Here is a 14,997-nt window from a genome sequence, read left to right as displayed (position 1 = left end):
ATTTAGCCTATAGTCAGCACAACACAGCACTACCTCAGTCCTGCCTCTCAACCTCCACCCCCTCATTAGCTGCTCCACTCTTCTTCTCCTTCTCCTCCAAAACCCTCTTTCTCGCTTCCACCTTCAACGCCTCATCATCCGCCCGACTCAGCCCAACCTGCGGCATAAGCGTAAACGCCAACACGAAAGCAAACGCTGCCAGCGCAGCCCCAATCACGAAGATGATCATGAACCCGCGCTTGTAGGCTGGGATTATCAATGATCTGGCGCGCGAGGCTTCGGCGGGGGAGAGTTTTGAGAGGTAGGATTGCGGGCTGGAGAGGAAGGACTTCTTTTCAGCGGTGGTGAGATCTAGGGATTTTAGGGAGGTGGAGATTAGGTTGTTTCTGTGGAGGGTTAGTTTGGTTTGGTTGGATAGAACGGGGGAGAAAAGTGGTCATAGGTAGGAGCTTACATGATTGTTTGGGCGATGGCGAGGCCGAGGGTTCCGCCTAGGTTGCGGACAAAGCTGATTAAGTGTTATGGTCAGTTTTTGTAGTCTGACAGTGTGAGATAAGACGTACTTCCGGAAAGAGGTGACGACGGCCATGTCTCGACGGTCGACGCCGGCTTGAATTGCAATGAGTGCGCTGTCCGTTGTGAGCTTGTGATATCTTAAGAGGTAAGGGTTGCATACGGCTGCAGCGTATTTCCAACTCCGACACCCGTCAAGATTCCGTAGCCGATCTGCTTCCCAAGACCAGAGGTCTCGTCTAGGGTTGAGAAGAGGCCCAGTCCGACAGCCCAGATGACCCAGCCAAAGAGGATACACTCTCGGTAGCGGCCGACCCAGTGGACGATCAGTCCAGAGAGTGTACTGCTGACGGCTAGAGCTTCTTAGTTCGAGTTGATGTATAAGGGGGTAGGCGGACTTACTTTGCATCAAAGTGATGGGCAGCAGCATTGCACCCGATTTGACCGTCGAGTAATTGAATACGAGCTGGTAGAAGGTTGGAATGTAGTAAACCTGCACAAGGAAGTTCCACCCGTTGACGAACATTGTCAGACAGGCGCCGTTGACAATTCGCGACTTGAATATATGCATCGGGACCAGAGGGTACTTTGCCCCCTTCCACTGCCACAAGACAAAGCCCACACAGACGAAGAAGCCCACGACCAGAGTCGCGATGACATGAGCTGAGTCCCAGGGGTATTCACCGCCGCCCCAGGTAAGCCCTAAAAGGAGAACAGCGGTACCCGCTAATGCGAGGGCACCGCCTACAAAGTCAATAGCTTTGAGCTTTATTTTCCAGTCTCCTGTCACTCTCCGTAGCGGCATGAAGAAGAGAACACTTAGGGTTGTGAGTGCGGTTAGGGGAAGATTGAGACGGAAGATCCATCGCCAGGAGTCGTCGGATATCGAAGAGAGAGCGCCGCCGATGACGGGGCCTATGCCGTTGGCGAGCGCTACCACTGCGCCTAGGATGCCTTGGTACTTTCCTCTCTCTCGTAAAGGCACCACGTCGCTTACTATCATCTGCGCGACCGTCATTAGCCCTCCACCACCGACTCCGGTAAATGCACGGAAGACGATTAGTTGAGTAGCAGTCTGCGCGAGCGATGCAGCGAGAGAGCCGAAGAAGAAGATCGCTAAGCCCACAAAGAGAACGAACTTGCGGGACCAGATGTCCGACAGCCGGCCGTAGATGAGCTGGAAGCATGTCGACGTGCTAGAGACAGTGAGTCTGGTGGATTAGAACAAGCGACGAGACTCACACAAAGTAACCACCAGATATCCAGGCAGCCTTGTCACTGGCATTCAGAGCATTCCCAATGACTGATAAACTGGCAGCCAGGGTGGTTTGGTCCATCAAGGCGATCAGGTCGACCGTCGAGCAAGCCAGGAATATCTGAGAAACATGAACACAAGTCATTGACTGTGGAGTGTGTGCACTTACAGTGATGATTGTGCTTTTCGGGACGTAATTGGTCTGCTCGTTAAAGACATGTTGCGTCTTCGAGGAGCTCGATTCCGAGCCTGTCGCTGGCTCGGATGTGCTGGGATTAGGCACATGGTCGGGGGTAGCACTAGACATTCTGTTCCTCACAGCGGTCGGTCATCTCTACGCAGAACCAGGAGAGAGCTGGAATATATGAAAACAATTCAAAGGATGCAGATGGAGCGGGATGTAGATCCAATTAGCTAATGTATAAGAGAGAACCCTGGTTGATGGCGATCTCAAGGTTGGGCTAGAAGGGAAGATCGGCGGGAATTCTGCTCAAACATGCTCACCAAGGTCCTCGAATATGCATTTGCCAAGTACAACGACAACTGAGGACCGCCGGGCTGCTTGTGCATGGAATCTTCACGGAAGGACCTTGCGCTCTTGCAGAAGCTGCAGATCTTCCTGTCCACTCTCCTTTAGCGAGGCTCAATGTCGAGCATCCCGTGCCGGAGCCTACGACACCCTGTGGACTAACTTTGGCGATCTACTGCCTCAACCACCCCTGTTGGCTGCTTGTCATTCTACTCCCACTCCTGATAACGCAATTAAACTGTCTGACAACCAAGACCCAGCACGCTTCTCGGCGCCATTGGCTTCCATCAGCACGTCTTCTCAGGGTTACAGCGTGGCCGGTGGGTCAGAGCGTCTGGCACGGGTTTTCATCCTGTATGTTTTTGAGAGGACAGCTGCTGATCTGACAGGAGGGGAAAGAGGGGTGGCGAGCGGACGGACGAGACTCGGTCTCGCGTGGGGGGTAGGCGAAGTATCCTGCTCTCTGCATGCGGCCAGCTGCTATAATACGGCGCTGCCCTCGTGGGCTGTTTTGGAACTTGTCTCCCTCACACTGCAGCTTGGTGCATTTCTCCGTCTCTGCCTGCATGCATCATGGCAAACTCTAATGAGCTCAATGTGTACTTTGGTCAGGACTCTCTAAAGAAGTACTTCGACCCTGACTCTCAGCCACCCCTCCCTCTGGTTGAGCTTCCGGAGTACCTCAACCCTTACTATCCAGATGGGGTGCGCATATATGCAAAGATGATGACGATGCATCCGGCCAATAACGTCAAGGCCATGCCAGGTTGGTCCTCATAACCTCGCGTATCGAGGACATGCTAACCATTTAGCGATGAATATGCTTGAGTCCAACGTCGTACCGGGGAAGACAAAAACAATCATCGAGTACAGCTCCGGCTCGACCGTCATCTCCATGTCCATGATTGCTCGAGTGATGCACGGTGTGCAGGACACTCGCGCTTTCCTAAGCAACAAGACAAGCGAGGCCAAACTGCGACTGATGCAGTTCTTCGGCCTGAACATCAGCTTGTTTGGAGGGCCCTCTCAGCCTGAGCCATACGATGAACGCGGTGGTATTCAGAGCGCACGAAGAATGGCGATGGAGTCAGAAGATATTCTAAACCCCAATCAGTACGAGAATGACAAGAACTGGCAGTCGCATACCCGCTGGACCGGTCCGCAGATCTACAAGCAGCTTCCCGAGATCAATGTGCTCTGCGCTGGAATGGGAACGTCAGGGACCATGACCGGGCTAGGAACGTACTTCAAGCAGGCTAAGCCCTCTGTGATGCGTCTTGGTGTATGCACTGCGCCTGGAGACCGTGTACCAGGGCCAAGGTCGTTTGCGTTGATGAAGCCCGTGGAGTTTCCATGGAAGGAAGCCGTGGACTCTATCGAGGAAGTAAACTCCTACGACTCTTTCGCTCTCTCATTAGATCTCTGTCGTGAAGGTATTGTTTGCGGCCCTTCCTCCGGCTTCAACCTGCAAGGTCTCTTCCAGATGCTCGAGAAGCGCAAGGACGCCGATACTTTGTCTGAACTTGCTGGACCAGATGGTGTCATCCATTGTGTCTTTCTGTGCTGCGACCTGCCGTATCAGTACATTGGCGAGTACTTCCAAAGGCTAGGCGAGGAGAAATTCCACCCTATCCAGAATGAGGTTTGTCGCGTATATTTCCTTTATGTGATGTCGCGCTGATAATCCTAGAACCTCACCCGCGTCGACCTATACCGATACGACGAAAGCTGGGAGCGAAGCCCTATCGTCCTCTTCACCCACTTCTACGAGACGCCAAAGATGAGCTCGCAAGACCTCCTAAGCCAACTCATCCTCCGACCGCAATGTTACGTCGTAGACCTGCGGACTGCAGTTGACTTCAACTCATGGCACCTTCCCGGCTCAATCAACATCCCTCTTCAGAGTCTCGACTCGCATATGCCGAAACCCTTCTCCACGCCATCTGTTCTCGAATTGCAGTGGCTAGAACTGGACGCCCTGCTCAAGGAACAAAGAGTCCTCGAGTCGCTGCGGGACAAGCATGTTCTGGTTATCTGCTACAATGGAGACACAGCACGAATTGCAACGAGTGTTCTCCGAGCACAGAGCATTCAAGCCGACAGTCTTCGAGGAGGATACCAAGCTCTCAAAGACCAGGGCCTCTGGGGTGATGGCGGGGCGGAGTCTGTGGGAGAAAAGTCGTACTCACAACCTACTGTGGCGGTGACGCCTATCTCGCTATCCAGCAACTAGAGATACCGTTTTCCAATGAGCAGGACGAGCAAATTGGTTGCGGCGCGTGGCGGTCTGCAGTGGCTTTCGCCATGAGGGTAGGCTGGGGAGTGGATGCATGCATTCCTGGCCGAATGCGGGATGTGAGTGACTTCCGCCATCGGGGCGGCAACTCAAGGGGAAAATACTAGATTAGCCTCAGAGAACAGAATGATCCATGTTGTTACGAAATAAGTGGCAAGGCGTCCAGGGGACGAGCCCCCCATGCAGACCACCACTGTAGGGAGTAGAGACAGCAATGAAAAAAGAGACCACCCCACCTCAGGAATGCCAACCACGAGGGAGATTATGCTTTCGACGCTATCCCGCAGAAATCTGCTCAATCGTGCTCGCTCTCTGCCAATCACAGCCCCGGGATTCATCCTGACAGGCTGCATGCTTTCTTTTGCTATCTGGGCGCCATGACTGTAGGTTCAAATGATAAAATCAAATTCGGAGATATAAGTTTCGTGCTTCATGCATGCAGCTTGCAGTCTGCTTCTCCCTTACATCGTGGAGTAACTAACTAACCATGAACCACATGCACCACGACGAGCCAGACGGCCTACCCTGGCTCAACAGCCCTGTCCTGCTTCACTCCTCTCGAGAAGACGAGTGCAGTCTAACGCCTGAGCAATGCGCATTCCGCTCCTACCGATGGAGATACTGGTACCCCCACTGCTGATTCCAAAGTATCATTGTCGACCACTCGCTAATACATCAAAATACAGGTACGAAGCAGACCACGTCTACGGCCTCAACACAATCTACTTCCTCTGCGCGACCGTCGCCGTCTTCGCCTTCTTCCACTTTGCATCTCGCTATGCCCCCGCTGGTATCCGCCGCAGTGGGCTCTGGCAGAAGGGTGAGGCTGCGAGTCGGTACTTTGCGTATCGAGGTTATCGAGTACCGGGACTCGGTTACTCGATTGCGTCGCTGGGGATGTGGATTCTGATTGCGGTTGGGGTGGTGTTTTTCTTCGGTGCGTATATCTGTCCCGGTTTCTGCAGGGACTTAGATGAGAGTAGACTAACGAAGCGAACAGCGATGTCTCTTGGTCCGCGGCCATACTACTGGCCGAATACAGAGGAGGTTTCCTACGGCGGGAGTCCGCCGCTTGCGACCCGGACGGGGTGGATGGCTGTTGCTTTGTTGCCGTTTGTTTTGTGAGATTCATCGTCTCAATACTGGATAATTTCATGCTAACTGCATACATCCAGAGCACTCAGTACAAAAGCCAACATGATCTCGGCGTTGACGGGCGTCCCGCACGAGAAGCTCCAGGTCTTCCACCACTGGACTAGCTATGCCATGTTTGTGTTGGCTTTGATCCACACGTTTCCGTTTATTGTGTACAGGATCTCGATCGGGTCGATGATGTATACGTGGCGGACGAGTGTGTTTTACTGGACTGGAGTTGCGGCGTTGATTCCGCAGGCTTGGTTGACCTTTATGTCGTTTCCGAGTATTCGGTATGCATGCTGATCTACATGAAGCGGTTCAGGATGCTAATGATGATGACAGAAACCGCTACTACGAATTCTTCAAAGCGAGCCACTTTATCATCGCGCTGTTGTTTCTCCTTTTCTTCTTCCTGCATTGCAACTTCCGACTCTCATCATGGTACACTCGTCCCTCAACATCCATTCCCAATTGACGTATACTGACAACCTGAAACTACAAAGGGACTACTTCATCGCTGCCGCAGTCGTCTACCTCGCCTCCCTTTCCACCTCGCTAATCCGCACCCACCTCATCAACGGCCGGCACACCGCAACCCTCACCCTCCTCCCAAGCGGCCTCCTGCAAATCCACATCCCCACAATCCTCTCCTGGACACCAGGCCAACACGTCTTCATCCGCTTCTCGACTTTCTCCCACTCCCTCGGAATCCACAGCTTCACCTCCCACCCATTCACAATAACATCCACAGCCCACAACGTGACTGAATCCGCAAAGGCGAACGAAATGGTCCTCTACGTGAAACCACACCGCGGCATCACCGGCCGTCTAGCCAAAGTCGCCGAGAAGGCACCGGGGAGCAGACACACAGTCCTCCTTGAGGGGCCCTACGGCGGGGTCCAAAGCGGCGTGATGGAGCGGTTCCACGCTGCATTGATAATATCCGGCGGGTCGGGCGGGGGCTTCTCACTACCTATTATCGAGTCGGCGCTCTCCAAAATCCAGTTCCAACGCAGAGATACACCCACGAAAAGCGCAGATATAAGCATCGTCTTTGCGGCGAGATCGGCGGCCGTGGCGACCTGGTACCGCGAGTGCGTGGAGGAGATCATCTCGCGTTCTGGAACTGACTCCTCGCGCCTATCGCTTGCTATCCACGTTACCTCAGAGCCCTCTGCAGAGAAATCGGAGACGTTCAAGGGGAAGGAAACCCCCGCAAACACGGGACCCAAGTCCGCTAGTACAGCAGAAGAAGAACCCATCGAGGCAATCTCCGACGGAACAAGCCTTGACACCGGCAAGTATAGCGGTGGTCGACCGAATCTCCCGCAGGTTATTGCTGCTACGGCAGCCGAGCACGCGAATCTAGCGATCTTTGCCTGTGGGCCGGCGACGATGTTGCATGATGTGAGGAATGCGGCGGCGGGGGAGCAGGGGAGGATTTTGAGGGGTGGCAGGGTGGGTGGAGAGGTTTGGTTGCATACAGAGAGTTTCTCGTGAGTGTTTTTTTTTTGTTGTTTCCTTTGCACTGGGATGCTTTGGTTTTGGCTGACGGGGGATTGGTTCTAGATGGTGAGTTGGTAAGGGTGAGGGTGGGATTTGCATTTCTCGCCTATACTTACGGTTCTACCAGTCTCACTTCTGACTGGGGATGGGTACTGTATATACTATTGTTATAAGCAAAGGTCATAAGGCTTCTTGAAATATCTGTGGGGACTATCCTTGTACTCCAGCTTTGGAGGCTTGAGAATGAGAATAGGGTACTGGTGGTAATAGAGTAATTGATTCCTCTTCTTCTTCAACCTAGGTAGTTGGGAGACCCAACATGAAACTATAAATTAGAGACATGTTGTCTATACCTCCGCAAATAGCTGTGCCATAGTTCTAACCCTCTTCCAATATCCACTGGTGGTCAACAGGACCTCGCTGGATGGCAGTTTCCGGAAGAGCATTGTCCAGCCCAGGCCGGTATCTTCTAAGTCTTATCTGTGGCAAGGTATATTATAGCCATATAATCCCAGTATAAAATACTCGGCCAAGCCAACTAAAAAAATGCATGATCTAAATCGCTAGGCCCACCGATATCCCACCCCTGCCCATCAACCTGTCCTCCAGAGTCGCCCCAGAGAATATCTTCGAACTCCCCGCCAGGCAGCCAGCTCTGGTTGAATGGGAGCTGGAACCAGTCAAAGATATCGACTGTTGGTTCGATTAGTCTATCAGGCGTGATTTCTGGGGCAACGGGTAGAGAGAGGTCCGGAAGTGTGGTGGTAGAGTTATTAGGAATCTCAGCTTGACTCGGTATGTCGGATACATTAGAAGGACTCTGCTTGTTCCGAAACGACTCCAGAAAATCCAAAGCTCGAGTGCTACATTTTATCGTTGAAGCCATCTGGGACAAGAAATGCAGGTTTAGGTGGTGGAGACGCTGAGATCGTTTTGCGAGAGTCGAGTCGGGTGAGTTGCTGTTGAAGATGTGCATTAGGGAGGCGATGAGTAGGCTTTGGACGGCGAAGGGGGTGATTTTGTTCTTGATAATCGTAAGTCTATATCTTCTTTGATTTTCACCGGGGGGCAGCAGATACTTACGAGAGGGTAAAAGTTCTTGTAGCAATTGATTATATATGATATCCGGATGGCGGAGAAAGTAGAGGACTGGAGATGCACCATTTGATTCCCAGATTCCTGGAGGGCGCTCATCGAGGGGCTCACAGAGAGGAGTGGGCTGTGCACCATTATCTTGAGTGTATGGTAATAGAGGCTGTGTGCATCGTCAGCTGTGTTTTCTCAGTTGAGCATCTCCTAGAATCAAGCTACATACTTTAGTTGATACACATGAGGCGGTAGTTGCTTTGAAGCAACGGGTGGTAGTCTGAGGGCGCTAGGCAGCGTGTTGTAGAACACGGACATGTTGACATGTGTCTGCGTTGCGTTGCTCTCTTTTTCTTGAAATGTCAACGGATTAATCCTCGAGTGCATCTTATCAAGAACGGCTGACACTATCCCTAGCAGATCGCAGGCATACTGCATGTTGGTCATGCTGTGGGATGTCAGACCGTGGGAACTATCTGCAGTAGGCCACGGGCTGTATTCAACACTTGGAGTCATTGGGACTGCTATTGGGTGCATGTCACCATGGCGGATGTGGCTCGGCTGGCCCATTACTTGTGCTATGTGCCTATTTCTTAATGTTAGGTTGTAAGATTGGTTGGACAAAGGGGTCCGAACTTCTCGAGCATCCATAGCCCAAGCCACGCCATTGACTGTGCTTCCTTAGCCTCCGTCGAGACGGGTGTATCGCGGTTGCTCCATGGGTGCTCCAGATGATATCCGAGGAATATTGCATGTCGAAGAGCGAGGCCTAATTGAAGGTAAGCACGCGGCACAAGTTATGTTCTGGTCTTTAAAAGACAACTTACCAACATATTGAGTAGCCGAAGCTAAGTTATCAACAATCAGCTCTCTCAGCGAGATAAGACTTGCCGAGAGAACGAAGGAGAGGCTGGGATGTTCTAACTGGCCAAGCAACAACCCCTTGGCATGTTCCGCAAGTGTCTCGATCGATAGACCCCAATCTTGGAGTTGATCAACGTCGGTATATTGAGCGCTTAACAACAACACCGCTGATAGAACAGCAGGAGTACAGTACCCCTGGGCCCCGGCTTCAGCTTGATCTTGACGGAACAGTGGTTCATGAACGAGAACCGGCCAGGTGTTGTGCCAGATGAAGAACTGCTCCAATAGCTTGGTTTGGATCTCAGGGCTAGGAAAAATAGGTGGTGTTTGGCCGTCGACGCCAAGACGTATGGATATCCCATTCACGTCCTGTCGGTTCGAACGGTCGTAGCTGATACTCGGGTGACCGTACGCTCCAGACATGGGAATATCAGAGCCACTGACGACATCTGGAGGTTGAGAGAGGTCTCCGGATACTGACACAGGCGCCGCGGCACTTTCCTGATTGCCTTGCAACTGGGCAAGTTGATGCTCCAGAAGCGCAATCCTCGAATGCAGCGCATGGACATAACATTTTGTTGGCGGCCTAGGCCATTGTCAGTTTCTTGCTATTTACTCACTTTGCAGTCCACGCATATATTGGAAACCCACTTTCTCTTCTCAGCATTGTGAAGGTATTCGCACCGCCGGCCATCCCTGTCGCACACCAAGCACACTGGTTTCCGGCCATCGCACTTGTATGTGTCAATCTCAACCGCATGTATGGTACGCCGAGGAGAACAACTTACCCGGCACTTTTTCTTCCTACATGGAAGACAAGCCAGAGAGACTCGCTGGCGTTTGTCGGAGTCTGTCATTGCGTAGAGGTGCAGGAGCTAACAAGCTACCCCATTTTGCACGGAATGTTCTGTCGTGGGTCCCAGTTAGTAATCAACCAAGTACTAACTATAGGCACCATGGTCAGTCAATAAGCATCTGTCCTCCACAAACAGATAACCAGTCAATCTACTCTCTCGGACCCCAGGCGGGTAGTGCCGTTCCGGAGCCCTGCGGGGCCTGCGCTTAACTTACTCTTACGGACCTTAGTAGGGCTGGCTCTCTCTCCAGGTCTTAACGATCCGTGCAGAACAGGCCTACCTCGCGAGAAAGTCCAACCGCTTCTTCAGCGTTTCCTTGAACCGGCTCGATTTCTTCTTCTCCAGCACGGTCCCATCCTGCGTCTGCACCTGCACCTGTAAGCCCCTCTCACTCTTCCTCTCAGACTGTCTCCCACTATCATTACCACAGCTGCCATCTTGCTCGGTCTCCAAGTCCAAATCCCTCAGATCCTTCACATACGAGAGCAAAAGCTTCGCGTAGGATGCTGCCGTCGCCGCAGCATATTCTTGGAAGTGCTTATTCTTGTGGCTGTCCGCGTAGTCGCAGACGCCGCGGATCACCAGACAAGGAAGCGTGTTCATGACCCCGGCGGCCTCCATCTCGAAGCAGAGGATGTTTCTTTGTTTACCCCAGCGGTCGCGGAGCCGTGCGTCGCGGACGACGCGGTTCGCTGAGGCGATGGTGCCGTAGTGAATGTGTGGGTGCTGGTTGCGGCGAGGGGCTCGCGGCTGAATTTGTGACATGTCGCAGCCCGCACAAGTAGTTCGAGATGTATCATGGGGGTATTCGCTAACAAATAGCCTGTCAAGCTCCGCCCCAGGGTAGCGATATTCTCTTCTGCAAGCGATGATGTCGTCGAGGTGTGGTTGGAGCGGGTTAGCGGGGAGATAGGGGTCTGATCTCAACTTGCTTAGGGCTGTTAGGAGGAGCTTCGGGGGAGAAGAGAGGAAGCCGTCGTGGGTGTGGGCGAAGATGCCGTTGTCGAGGGCCTTGCCCATGTCGTACTGGATTACGCCTGGGGTAGTGGCGGTTGGTTTGCTGACGACTATGTCGCCAAGACGGATGTCGTTGGTTGGAGATGGGACGCCGCCGCCTATGCCGACGAGGAGGGTGAACCTAATCGATCGGAAGGTTCGTTTGAGGTTCCCTGAAACCTCGGCAGCTGAGTTGGTCCCGTATTCCCCGTCGGGAAGACAGGCGGCCACGACCTTGTGTTTGCCTATTTCACCTAGGGCGTAGTGATTAGAGTCTTCGATGGGGAATGCAAGCTCGTCGTCGATATGGGTCACGTCGAACAAAGCCCGTACTGCGAGGAGCTCGAGCGGCAGTGCGCAGACGATCCCGACTGTGTAGGCTTTGAGAGTCAATGCGTGTGACCTTGTACTTAGCTGGGCTGAGGAAAGAGACACTGGAGGGATTCCTGTGGATATAGTCGTGTCACTTGTGGTTCGGGTTGCAACACTAAGCAGTTGGGTGCTTTCACTCCCTCCCTCAGATCTCGATCGTAGCCCCGGTCCATAGCAACTGCTTGGTGCTGTTGGAGCTGAATGTTCCTCGCCAGGGGAGTTGGGGAGGCCATGTATAGGGTCACCGGTGTCCTCCCAAAACCACGGGATATTCTCATTATACCCGAATATCACAGCCCTCCCTTCCTCAACAGGGAGCGGCTGCTGCACTCTGGCTGGACTGACAAGCCCCGGTGGTAAAACTACCTGCACCACATCATTATGCTCATCTTCGCAATGCTCGGGAGACTTGCAGGGAACACCCGACTTCAACACATCCGAGTTGAGCCACACAAGATGATCTGCGAACTTCGGTGGGCTGGCTGTAGAATCACCCATGGAGTCCATGATATCAATCAGATCAGTATAAGACGCTGCCAGGTAATATTTTCCCATCGGCAACGTGGCCAACTGCGAACAGGGTTGGTTGACGGGCGAAATTATCTCCCCAAAGCCACGCCCCAGCAGAGTGACTGCATTAATAGATCTCGCGAGTTCCACCCAAGCTTTGCCGTTGAGGCCCAAAGTCGCCACTCGAGGATAGATCGGATCTGCATATGTCGCCAGGTCTTGGAAATCCCATCCTTCAAGGTGCGCACGTGGGATATCTTCTGCCCTAAGCACAGCGCCATTGTGGCCTGCTACATTGAGTTGGTGATCAATGACTTGCTCTAACAGGTTGAATACATGATCTACTCTGTCTTCGAACAGCACATAGCCTCCTTTATCGGGATATATTTTCAGGCTTCGGTTAACGCGGTTGAGAAGAACATTGATGGCGGAATCTGACTTGTATGCGTCGTGAAGCGGAGCCTCCTCCATGTCCTCAACCCGGAAAAGACACTCCGAACTGAATTTGTCGGTGCTATCGTGCATCAGCGAGGCGCGGACGAGATGCAAAAGAGCGCTGACACCGTTGACCAGCCAGCCGCGTTTGGCTTCCTCGTCCCAGAAAATCACAAACTTCCTAGAGATCCATTTGAGCTTTCGGATATACCCACTTCGTGAAACGTGAAAGGGGGAGTCTTTGTATCCGATGCTAAAAGGCGAACCTTCGGAAATTACCAATCCACTGGATATAGAGACGTGCTGAAGGATGCAGTTCGCTCGGGGCCTTGAGAGTCGCGAGCCTGTTACCTTATAGTTCGCGTCTTGCGTTCCTGTTCGGTACACAAAAGTGTCAGTAATACTTGCAATCTACGTGCACACGCATATTAAGGAACAAATATATACCTGCAAGGAATTTGCTTTCGGTGCACCACCCGAGAATGTGACGTGAGCTTTGAAGCCGCTTGGTGAAGATCTGTCCTAGATGCGCCATGGAGGCGGACTCAAGATATGATACCCGATCCCCATATTTATTGTGGATTAAGTGCCATACAATAACATCGTCATGTTGGTAGGTGGGAACCAGCATGATTGAGAAGCCCTTTATCACTGTTTGGCCCGAGAAGGTCAATACTCTTCCGGCACGCGCAAGGCCCGCCATCATGTGTAATGATATCTCAAGTCCTGTGATATGCTCTACCTGAGCTGGCCTCCGTGCAATGGGAAATCCCGGTACAATTACTGAATTCCGAAACAAGTTACGCCAACATTGACCGTCATCAGGTGTTGGTGAGCTGGCTGGTGACCGGTTAGTATCGAATGAGAACTCGCATATCACGTCAGCCACATTCATATTTTCTACCACCGTGGACCTAGCATGGGTTGTTTGAATGTTCAGTATCCGAGGCTGAATATTGGCAACCCCGTCAGAATATGGCGAAGATCGAAGGGACGCTCCAATCCATGCAAGAACCTCGCCTATCTCTGCGAGGGTGAATAAAGTGCCAGTGGCTTCGACAATCAATGTGGTTCGCTCGGAAGAGTCAAATCTCTTGAAACAGACAGACACCTCGGTCATGTCAGTCAAGGACCCTATAGTCGTGTTTTAGCTCATGCCGTGTTGGCTGTTGATATAAAATGGAACACACCGTGAGCACGTAATCCAGGTTCAAGCCGAAGGGACTCCTGAATTATCTCAAAAGTCCGCCTCCCTGACCACGGCCATGTTTGGTGCAGATACTGTAAGGTTGTTAATGCCTGGCTCTTTCCTGCCAACCCGGCGATAGTGATTGCCCTTGCAATGACGTCTGAAGCTTCCTCCTTATACTCCTGGTCCTCGCAAAATGCAATCGGATCCCATGGTAAAACGTAAACTATCTTCGAAGGCTTGGGGGATCTTCTCTGGCTAATACGGCGAGCTTGTGGGAGGCTTTCGAGGATCCTATTTCTTATGTCGGCCGCTGTATCCGGCGTTGATGGCATAAGAAGGCATTGTTTTTCGATATCCGCTAGAAGCCACTGATATGCTGGAGAATCGAGGACAAATTTGCGATAATCCTTTAGGGCTAAGAGGTCGTCTTTGCTGTGCTGCCTGGTTTCTTCCTGGGTGCTCTCACTTGCCGGGGGGTCATCGACATCCCTTATCGTTGTATGGCTCTCTGGATCAGAGTTGGCATTCCGGGCAGTGTTTGCCGTATACAATTCACGAGCGGCTTGCTCGAATTCTTCATCTGCAGTGCCACGTGTATGATCGTACCACATGTCTATAATCTCATCTAATGGCATTCCATCTCGTTGGGCCGAAGCTTTTGGTTCAACTCGGGTCTTGGAGCATTGATCTCGGAATGCGTCGGTGATATTCCTATGAGATTCATCCATTAGGCTATTGAGGTAGCGAAGGTTGCGAATTTGTCTGACCTTACCCTCGATACTTGTGAACAAAAATCATGATATCTCGCTGTGCTTGCGGAAATGATCCAAACCGAAGGGCAAACGCTCGAAGATAATCTGGCAAAGACTCTGCTATTCGATTAACTGCCTCGTCGCTCGGATTATGATCTGCTATCGCGCATATTAGCTGCTCGGATAGTTCTGTTACGAATGTCTCCTTGGTGGACGTGTCAAGTGTCATTGTGTCAGAGTACACAGTACTGGTCTCATCTTCGTCAATCAAAGACGTCCAATCAGTGTCCTTGGTCGAATGGTCTCCGACGGACGAGAATACCTGATCCCATTGCGAGAGAGTCTGAGTGCTCATCGTCAACGCCGTGGTTGCTGCTGTGTCCTTGGAGGGAGAGACTCCTGGAGATGCAAGAGAGAGTTTTTGAATGGAAGCAACAGACAGGCTCCGTCTATTGTCTGGTCTTGAATGTAGGAAGTGTGGCAAGCCGATTCTCGCTGCAATCATTCCCATCTCAGCTATGTGTAGTTTCGTCGGGTAATAGTCGAGGGGCTTCTGGTTAACTTCAAAAGATCCCTCTTCGCCAGTTTTGGGGGTGACCTGAGAGTCTGGTCTTCTATCTCGAACCCTTAATAGATGTTAGGGTCTATGCTCGAGAACACGAATGCGCCTTAGGACGACTACTCGCCTCGTAAGGAA

At 52.1% G+C, this 14,997-nt stretch overlaps 5 protein-coding genes across 5 annotated transcripts; 2 read left to right on the top strand and 3 right to left on the bottom strand.

Moving 5' to 3' along the window:
- Positions 1-34: 34 nt before the first annotated feature.
- Positions 35-2,075, bottom strand: BJY04DRAFT_230830 (putative MFS drug transporter; the record flags this gene model as incomplete). The annotated part of the gene is made up of 7 exons (XM_073719371.1): positions 35-386; positions 455-508; positions 564-629; positions 677-866; positions 916-1,709; positions 1,756-1,889; positions 1,938-2,075. 7 exons carry the CDS (start codon positions 2,073-2,075, stop codon positions 35-37), a joined length of 1,728 nt encoding a protein of 575 aa, XP_073567156.1.
- Positions 2,076-2,834: 759 nt separating this feature from the next.
- BJY04DRAFT_230828 (putative cysteine synthase B) lies at positions 2,835-4,530 on the top strand (the record flags this gene model as incomplete). Its single annotated transcript, XM_073719370.1, has 3 exons — positions 2,835-3,063; positions 3,110-3,939; positions 3,988-4,530. Exons 1-3 carry the CDS (start codon positions 2,871-2,873, stop codon positions 4,528-4,530), a joined length of 1,566 nt encoding a protein of 521 aa, XP_073567155.1. The 5' UTR covers positions 2,835-2,870.
- Positions 4,531-5,084: 554 nt separating this feature from the next.
- Positions 5,085-7,230, top strand: BJY04DRAFT_230825 (ferric reductase family protein; the record flags this gene model as incomplete). The annotated part of the gene is made up of 6 exons (XM_073719369.1): positions 5,085-5,217; positions 5,280-5,530; positions 5,594-5,714; positions 5,769-6,020; positions 6,073-6,171; positions 6,234-7,230. Exons 1-6 carry the CDS (start codon positions 5,090-5,092, stop codon positions 7,228-7,230), a joined length of 1,848 nt encoding a protein of 615 aa, XP_073567154.1. The 5' UTR covers positions 5,085-5,089.
- Positions 7,231-7,774: 544 nt separating this feature from the next.
- On the bottom strand, positions 7,775-10,043 carry BJY04DRAFT_230824 (uncharacterized protein; the record flags this gene model as incomplete). The annotated part of the gene is made up of 8 exons (XM_073719368.1): positions 7,775-8,022; positions 8,056-8,260; positions 8,320-8,491; positions 8,552-8,908; positions 8,959-9,091; positions 9,150-9,772; positions 9,838-9,920; positions 9,975-10,043. 8 exons carry the CDS (start codon positions 10,041-10,043, stop codon positions 7,775-7,777), a joined length of 1,890 nt encoding a protein of 629 aa, XP_073567153.1.
- A 253-nt stretch (positions 10,044-10,296) lies between these two features.
- On the bottom strand, positions 10,297-14,768 carry BJY04DRAFT_230820 (Pfs domain protein; the record flags this gene model as incomplete). Its single annotated transcript, XM_073719367.1, has 6 exons — positions 13,547-14,768; positions 13,173-13,490; positions 13,044-13,139; positions 12,804-13,007; positions 10,469-12,730; positions 10,297-10,406 (listed from the first exon to the last, which is right to left on the bottom strand). Exons 1-6 carry the CDS (start codon positions 14,274-14,276, stop codon positions 10,297-10,299), a joined length of 3,720 nt encoding a protein of 1,239 aa, XP_073567152.1. The 5' UTR covers positions 14,277-14,768.
- Positions 14,769-14,997: the final 229 nt, after the last annotated feature.

This window comes from Aspergillus karnatakaensis, assembly GCF_047715665.1.
Source record: "Aspergillus karnatakaensis strain CBS 102800 unplaced genomic scaffold BJY04scaffold_57, whole genome shotgun sequence".
Lineage (NCBI taxonomy): Eukaryota > Fungi > Ascomycota > Eurotiomycetes > Eurotiales > Aspergillaceae > Aspergillus > Aspergillus karnatakaensis.
This window is presented reverse-complemented; position numbering and strand designations above follow the sequence as displayed.